We start from the raw sequence: 9737 nt of genomic DNA on the forward strand, positions 1-9737 counted from the left end.
ATATACTTCCAATGAATGAGAAAAATGTTACATTTAATGAGGATATAAAATTGAGTTGAAAATATCTTTCGCTCACAAGACAAATTGTGTTTTGGAAATGTCTTCAGTGATGATGTTTTGTCTCCAAATATCAAATAATTATCATATCTGGCAGAAGTGACACCATAATAAGTCGGAGGTCCAACAAACAAAATCAAAATTAGGAACTAAGTTGTGTAGGACAAGAATATTACAGAAGAAAGATATATTATACGTAAAGACAATCAATGATGACACACTTTGAAGGAGATAATAAAAAATGCTTTATTTTATTTTGCTTTTGTATCTGACAAGAAACAAACTTTTAAAAGAAAAGAGAACACTCATTTTAATAGGAGAGTTCCACCATGAGGTTGTTATCCATGAATGCCACCAAATAATAGTCATGATAGCCAACAAATAATATAAAACATAATGATAATTACAATAACTCTAAATGTCATAACTTAAATTTCAAACATGATTATTGTGTAACATGGTACACATGTTGAATCTATGTTCAACTTTATGTATTTGGGCTGAAATAAATAGTTGAACTAATATTTATACCGTCATTGGATTTAATTATCATGAGTCCACAGAACAAATTAATCGAAATCCGGTATAACGAGGCCTAGTTTATGCTCCAACTTCTAATATCACAATCTCGACCATAATCACAATTCGGTTTGATCCTATGCCCAAGATCAAGTTAAATCTATTTCAGCCTAGATCCAAGTTTAGTCCACCTGAACTACGGGCAATGCACACAAATGTAATTCTTTTGCCAAACAACTTCATACCCTTTATACAAGTTAAATTCATTCCGCTATAATTAACTCACTTGTTAATTAACATCATACTTCAATTAACTGATACTCAAATTAATTCATTATTTTTATAACCCGTTTCATTTCTCACTCACTGATTTATTATAAATTAAATTCTCAACAATCGATTAAAGTATTAGTCGATTACTAACACCTAATACATTTATATTTGATTCAAATGTTTGCTCTAATGGTCGATGTGATAAACTTGAAAACTCATTAAATGTGAATATTAACAATTCTTTTTATTTTTCAATGGGACAATATTGTTATATTTGGACAATAGATTATGCAAAATCTTTTTTGTACACTTTTCTATTATTGATTGTGTAACCATGGATTTAATTTGATTTACAATCTCTACAACTTGATTTTGATTGACTTGCATACTTTCACTTTCTTTCTTTGTAAGAGATTATGGAAATCTCCTCCAATAGATTGTAATTGAGGTGACATTGATATTTGTCTTTTTTTCAAGATGTCTCAAGCTTCTTTGGCCCTTTTAGCTCGATGAATCCTTAGGTAAGTATCGATCTTGTTAAATGAATTTGGGCATACTTGAAACCCACACCACTTTCGTTTTGTACTTTGTTTGTCATTGCTCAATTCTTCATTATTTTTGTAAACTTGGTGTTTTTCTTCCAAAACATCTCATAGATCATTTAAGAGAAATAAATTTTCATTTGAATTCTTCAATAATCAAAATGTCTGCCTTCGAAAATATAACTTTGACTAGAAGTGTAGGAAAAGAATGTAGGAATTTGATTTGACGAAAATTTTCTTTGGCCATGATTTATTATGGATTTAAAAAATTGGATGCTACGAATAAGGTAAGACTATTGTATTTTTCAAGTAAGAGAATGTAGTACTACGACAATTTGATTAATTTCGTTCATTCGAATTGAAATATATATTGCAACTATTTATTTGAAAATAAAACACACATTATTAGAGACTCAAATTAATTAAGTTACAATTTAAGAGAATCCCTTTTCCATGTAAAGAACATATTTGATTCTCCACCTTTTGAAAATATATTGTAGTGTTTTTATTAAATTTATCAACAATAAAAAATATCAAATATAATGTGCCCAAATATAACAAATAAAGACAACATAATTTTTAGAGATTAGATTGTGATTAACCAATCAAAATGAATTAAATACTAATAACAAATGACGCTTAATTTGAGATCAAACTAAACGAACAGAACAATATTGAGAAATGAACAAATGAACTAAAAGAATGTCATCCAATTAGATTGAAACAAATTTGGAACAACACACTTTATATTTCAAGAGGTTGAATGGAAGAAAACATACGAGTAACTTCGAAAAATCCAGCACCGGCGGTGATAAAGATGGTTTCTTCGGCAGCAGGGCGACGGAGAACAAGCAACATCAACAACGACGTTCTCCGAAAGTGACAGCAGCTTCGGCAGACAAACAGTTCCTAGGTGATGGGAACTCCCGATGATTCCAAGCATTCGGCAAGAAAGATTTGGAAAAACTATTTGGTTAGCTCAATCTACAAACTAATGTTTCACCTAATGACTAACTCAACCACCTCAAAACAAACCCCAAACCTACGGACTCGATCTGTAGAATCCTAACTCTAATCGACCAATTTCCCCAAGAAATTCAAAAAGAATAAGCAAAAAGAATGACTTACCGGAAGAATTGGAACGAGAATAGTTGAAACTATAAAGAAGAAGAAAACCTCCCTAAAACCCACAAAAAAATCACGATGAAGAAGAGAGCTAGAGAGAATAATCGACAAATTAATTTCTAATCCTTTGTCCGAAGGAAAAAAAAAAAGATGATGGATATAAGGGTATAAGTCGATTGGGGTTATAGAACCGGATCCGGATGTTATGGTGCAAACCCAAGTCCCACATTGGAATATGTGAAAAAAAATCTAACACCTTATAAGTTCTACATGAACTCTACTAATATAAGACTTTTTGGAGGAAGTCAAAAAACAAATCCGTACAAGCTCGGCCCAAATCAGACAATATCATACTAGTGTTGACTTAGCTCACTCCCAACAATTTTATTTTTTTTTTGTTTTCTAATTTTTATTTTTTTATGTAGTGTGTTCAGTGCAGTGTACCGAAAAAAAAAAAAACACAAACAAACATAATATGGTCATAATTCTACCAGAAGAGTCCCAACACAACAAACTCGGATAATTATTTTTATTTTTAAAAAAACAAAAGTTTGCCATAATATTTTGGTCAATCACGCACTTAGTATATCACCACAAGTCTCATCTACGTTGACACCTCTTAAAACTACCAAAATACCCTTCTTATTTATTTTTCACCATCCATCATTCTATTGTTATATTTATCACTCTTAATTTCTCCACAAAAAAAAAAAAAAAAAAGATTCCTCACCACAACTCGACCATCTGTCATTCCTACAACTAACCCTCACTCTCTCCTCACATTTTCCACACCCTCTACAATGATCGTTCACCATCACCTCATCTTCTCTTGAAATCTAGAAGAAAAATAGTTTTCTTGGAAATGATAAGATTAATAATGTACCTCTTTTTGACTTGTGTGCCTATGGTAAGCAATGTAGGATAAAATTTGATGTCTCATGTTCGTAAAGTGCCTAAATATAAGGATGTTCTTGAATATCTAGATATTGAAGTGTGGGGTCTAGCTCTTGTTCCTACTTAATAAGGGAGTCATTAATTTATGTCAATAATTGATGAATTTTCACGCAACGTTTGGATTTTTCTATTAGAACAAAAATCAGAGATTTTTGAAAATTTTCAAACATGAAAAAAAGTTAATATAAAACTAAATATGTAAACACATTAAAATATTGATAACAAATAATAGTCTTGAGTTTTGCAATAAGTGACTTGATTCATTATGTGCTAAATTTGGTATAAATAGACATAAGAAAGTTCCTTATACACCCAAACATAATGGGGGTGACGGAACAAATTAATCAAACTCTTATCGAAAGGGTAAGGAACACATTAAACTCATAAGGTCTTTCAAAGAGTTTTTTTGGGGAATGCCGTGATAACGGTTGCATACTTAATTAATGTCTTCTTCTATTCCACTTAGGGGTAAATGTCCTGAATTTGTATGGTCAGGTAAGAAACTAGATCTTTTCAATTTGAAAATGTTTGGTTGTGTTGCATACGTTTTATATAAATGTGATAAACTTAAACCTAGAGCTATGCAATGCATTTTTTTAGAATATCCTTTAGGGGTAAAAGAATATAGGTTGTGGTTTAAAGATAAACCATGTTTTAAATTACTGATTAATAGAGACGTTACCTTTAATGAAGTAAGATGTTTTGCTTGAATGTGTCAAATACTTAAACTAACTTGACTCCTAATCAACTGGAGCCAAATAAGATGGAGCCCGATAAATTGAATTTTTGTTTTTTAAATTTGCATAACATCTAATTCTCATGATAAGTTGTTTGTTTTTTAACCTGAAAATACCTTACCTAATGTTGAGAATTCTGAATCAGAATGTGAGAACTTGGAAAACTATCAACCAACTAGAGATATGACTAAAAGAACTATTAGGCCACTTATTAAGTTTGATGAATATGATTTGACCTCGTATGCCTTTAGTGTGATTTATCTATTGCATGGAAAATGACCTAAGTTCTATAATGAAGCTTTTAAATCCAAACATGTTAAAAATTGGGTTAAAACAATGCGTGATGAAATGAATTCCTTGCATGCTAACAATATTTAGATCTTTTTTCATAAGCCTACTAATTGTTCTATTATTGATTGCAAATGGATTTTAAAAGTCAAAAATAAAAATATAAATGTTAGATTTAAAACTAGGTTGGTAGCAAAAGGTTTTAATAAAAAAGAAGAGATTGATTAAATTGAATTTTCTCACATGTAGTTTAATATACTACTGTTAGAATTATACATGCCTTAGTTGCTCACTTTAATTAAGAATTTAAACAAATGAATGTTAAAACAACTTTCTTCATGGTGATCTAAGTGAGAAAATTTACATAAAACAACTTGATGGTTTTGTAGGTGAAAGTAAGTCTGATCATTTGTGTCTACTACATAAATCTTTGTATGACTTGAAACAATCACCAAGAAAGTCGAGCATTAAGTTTAATGAGTGCATGAGATCTTTAAAATTCACAAAAAGTAATTTTGATCCTTGCATGTATTTGATGAGATCAAATGATGTTCCTATTTTCTTACTTATATATTTGGATGACATGTTATTGATTAATCCTTTCGTAAATACTATAAAACATGTTAATAATTGTTTGGCAAAAATTTGACATGAAATATTTGGGTGATGCGAAGAAAATTCTTAGTATGGACATTATTAAAAATAGAGTTGTTTTTACACTTTGCTGAATCAATCTGCATACATTGAGAAAGTCCTAAAATGATTCTGTATATCTAATGTAAAGTCATCTAATGTGTCTTTGGCTTCTCACTTTGTGCTAAGCAAAGAACAATGTCCTAAAAGTCTGAATCTGATATAAATACATGAAAGATGTGTCATATCCGAATGTCATATGCTCTGCGATAAATTTGATGATTTTCGCGATCTGATATTGCATATTTGTGAGTTGTTTAAGTTGTTTCATGTCTAATCCTGAAAGTGAACATAAAACTGCAATCAAGTTGTTACTTAGATATCTATGTAGCAGTAGTAACTTAGGGCTAAAATATGGAAAATGTTTTGTGAATTCTATCTATGAGAACGATGAGACGGTAGGAAATCTACCACGTCTTATATGTTTATTTTGTATGACTCATGTATAAGTTGGGAATCACAATTGTAACATATTGTTGCTCTATCCACTACTGAATCAAAATATGTTGCTATAACTGAGACTCCAAAGGAAGCGGCGTGGCTAAAAGATTTGCTTTATGAAATTGAGATATTGTGTGACAATGTGATAGTCTATTACGATAGTCAGTCTGGAATCCAATTATGTAAGAATTATATTTTTCATGATAGAATCAAACATAAAAATGTTATGTTTCACTTTATTTGTGACATAATTGCTAAAGGGTTAGTTAAACTTGAAAAGATACATTCTCAATTAATCATGCTGATACGGAAACCAAATACTTGTTAGTTTAAGTTTCAGTAATGTTTAAATGCGTTAAATTTTGATACGTGTGATTAGAATTATGTGTGTTCTCTTTGACAATATGTATTATTGCTATATGTTTAATATGTACTTTATTGGATTAAGTATGTGTTATAGATGACAAAAATAAAGCAGATGATGTCAACATGTTTCCACTCCCGATTGTCCTCCAAAGAAATCATGATAATCGACCAAAATAAGGTGAAAATTGTTGGTATCTTTTAGTCCGACCGCAAGATCTGAATCGACCTGATTCGTGAAACGACCCGATCCATATAAAATAAAATCTGAAATCTTATTCTCACCCAAGGTAATAGGTTGGACCAAATTTCAACACATATAAATAAATTATTCTCAAGTTTCAACCTAGGAAATATTTCTTTAATGCAGAAACATTTCTTTAATGTATGGCGATGGTTTGAAAATAATATAAAAAAATAAGTTGAAATAGTATTTGATTTAATATAGATAGGTGTTTAATATAAAATTTTAAATGAAAATATGATTTATTTATTCTTTTTGTAATAAATTAATAAAAATTTACCCCCTTTTTCTATTCGATAAATACTTGCTACTTTTGATGCATAATTTGATGAATATTGCATTTTAGTAGTAATGAGAGATATCTTTACATGTAAATGTTGATTTGTGTTTTAGTTTAATGTAATTGTATTGATATATGTAAAAATTTGAATGTATGTATAATATACAAGGATGTCCATATTTACTTTTATTTGGACGATAAAAATGACAAAATAAATAATCATCGATAGAATGGAGAGAGTAAATGTTTAATTCAAGACAAAATTATTTATAATTTATTTGTAATTTGAAAATTTTGTATCATATTCTCTTATATTTTAGAAATTGCATGAAATTTTCTCATATTTTAAAAATATTGTACAAAATTCTCTAAAAATTTCATAAAAATTCTTCGTACTTTTGAAAATATTACTCATAATCTCCTAAAAAGAGGATTTTGTGTAACATTTTTAAAACACAAAGAAGTCTAATGCAGATATTATGAAAGAAAATGATGTATTATTTTTAACTACATATGGATTATACAAGTGTTTTTGCTTTAATTTAATGATAATTAGAGAGAAGAGAAAAAAGGTGAATAATAAATGACGAAAAACATACCTTGATGAAACCTAATATACATGGTGTAGCAAATATGTTTTATCAAATATGTGCTAACCGGGGAAGGAAGGTTACGATGCTGATTTGAGACTATATTATATATTGTAAATTCTCATATTGTATTTTTATTATATTAATATAAATGATATGCTGCCACTAATATTATCGTGTGATATTTTTTAATGCATTACGTGCTATTCATCACAATATTGAAATTCAGCACAGTGACTACCGCTGTAACTACCATCGCCCAATAATAATAATAAAGACAATTAGTCTCGTAAAAAATAATGTAGTGGTGTGAGAGTTGGACTTGTGACCTCTTGTTCAAATCTTCAAAGCTTGAAGTCACCTTCCTAAAAAAAAAAAAATTAATAATAATAATAGCATACAATTTATTTATTTATTTTAAATACAACCTAACAGACACGATGCAGCTCCCAATTAATACATAACCCACAAATCCGACAGAGCAACATGTACGAACCAGACAAATTAAACGCACACACCAACCTAAGCCGTACGAGCATTCGAAACCCTAATCAACAGCTTTCTCCTTAATCACCACTAACGTTACAACCAACCATCCAACGCCGTTACTAACGGCTCCGTTTCAAAACCCTATCCGCAAGGAACGCCGTCCCGTCATTCTCAGCCGCCGGAATCTTCAACAGCTTCGTAATAAAATTGTATATCTCCACATTCACAAACGATTCCACTTTCTCCTTCTCCTTAATTTCCGGCCCCCGCGCAATAAATATCGACCTCATCGAAAACAGCTCGTTGTCGTATCCATGATCGCCTCCGCACAAATGTCTCATCGTCTTGTTGTTCTTCTCCAATTTGTAACCCTCGTCGAGCAGTCCGACGATCGGCGGAATCCGATCGCTGCCGGAGTACTTCAGCCTCGCCGGAAAATCCTCCTTCAGATAAACTTTCAGGTATTCGCCGTTCTTAACCTTGCCGGAATTAATCGCCTTGTTCATCTGCTCCACGATGTTCTTCGGAGTCAGTTTCGTCGACTTCGGCCGGATGCCGAGCACCGGAAAATACGTCTCCACCCAATCGGAGTTAATTTCTATCCATTCCGAGAAATCATCCAAAAAAACTGTCTTTTCGACGCAATTTGACACCATGCCGTGATCGCCGACGAGAATTATGTTCACCTCGTCGAGAATTTCGCGATCTTTCAACCCTTCGATTAATTTTCCGACCATTTGATCGATTAAGGATATCGCCGCCGTGATGTTCCGGTCGTCGGGGCCGACCTTGTGGCCCTGGGAGTCCGGGTCCTCGAAATACAATGCTACCAAGGAAGGGACGTCGGCCTTGTTTGAATTATCGAAAGATTTCAAAACCCCTTCGACTCTTTTGTCGAATTTTTCGGCTTTGGCGAATTTCTTGCAGTAATCGTCGTCGGAGCATGTCCATTTCCCCTTCGGGACTTCGGATCCCGGCCAGTAATAAGTTAGGGCTTTTAATCCGTTCTTCGCCGCCGTTTCCCAGATCGGCTCGCCGAGCCACCATTTGGGGTCGACGGTGTCTTTTTTGAACTTGTCGCCGGTGGCGGGGTCGGTGAAGCCGTCGTCTCCGACGATGCCGTGGCGGGCGGGGTAGAGGCCGGTGGCGATGGAGTAATGGTTGGGGAAAGTTTTGGTCGGGAAGACGGGAATTAGACCTAATTCAGCTTCGGAACCTTCTAGAATCAGGCGTTGGATGTTGGGAGTGGGGGTTTTGAACTGATACCCGAATCGGAATCCGTCGGCGGAGATGAGGATGACGACGGGTTTGTTGAGTTTTTTAGCGACGGATTTCCGTCGTAAGTTTATTGATGGAGCAGTGGAGAAGATGACGGCAGCGGCGGCGGCGGAAATGGCGACGGCGGCGGTGAGGAGGAGGATGGTGAAGAGGAGTTTTGTGAAGAGGGTTTTGGGAGGGGATTGTGGGAGTCGTCCGCCATTGGAGGATAGGAGAGGTGTGGAGGAGTGTGGCATTGTGGGATTTGGGGGTGAATTGGAGGAATTAGGGGGTTTGGTTTGGGGTATTTTATAGGGGATGGATCGGAGTTGATCGCCATGGGAGTTGCAGAGGTAGATGTGGAACGAACGTGGTAGAGAATTATTATATTATTAAGTGATGGAATAGGTGCAATAATTAAATTTTATTTAGGCTCGACTGACTCACTGACTGACTGTTTTAGTAAATTATTACTGCATGCAAATTAAAGTTTCGGTTTTGTGTCGGACTTTTTAAGGTTGTAAGTTTCACGTGCTTTAACTTTAATATGTTTTCAGGCGAGTCTTAAAAAAATATTATTATTTTATTATTTATATTAAAAAGGTATAAGATAATTTTGATATTTTTATCTTTTATATTTTATATATTATTGAATATTGTTTCATATTGGATATGATGTTAAGTGAAAAACCATTTTGCTTTATACTTAAAAGTTCGAATATTTTCTTATGTTAGTTGTATTTATAATGAAATGCTTGAAATTTATGTAAAAATTAAAAGTATTTTATTATTAATATACAATTATTTTTATTAAAATAATAAATAAATATTTTTGAATGATATATAAAAAATAAAAAATAAAAATAAAATAATTTCAGGAATGAA

The 9737-nt window shown here is 32.6% G+C and overlaps 1 protein-coding gene across 1 annotated transcript; it reads right to left on the bottom strand.

Moving 5' to 3' along the window:
* Positions 1-7486: 7486 nt before the first annotated feature.
* Positions 7487-9181, bottom strand: LOC127265095 (uncharacterized). Its single transcript, XM_051294777.1, has one exon. The coding sequence runs from the start codon at positions 9107-9109 to the stop codon at positions 7715-7717; it is 1395 nt and encodes a 464-aa protein (XP_051150734.1). The 5' UTR covers positions 9110-9181; the 3' UTR covers positions 7487-7714.
* Between the last annotated feature and the right edge of the window lie 556 nt (positions 9182-9737).

This window comes from Andrographis paniculata, unplaced genomic scaffold (assembly GCF_009805555.1).
Source record: "Andrographis paniculata isolate CXL003 unplaced genomic scaffold, ASM980555v1 Contig71END, whole genome shotgun sequence".
In the NCBI taxonomy this organism is placed as follows: domain Eukaryota; kingdom Viridiplantae; phylum Streptophyta; class Magnoliopsida; order Lamiales; family Acanthaceae; genus Andrographis; species Andrographis paniculata.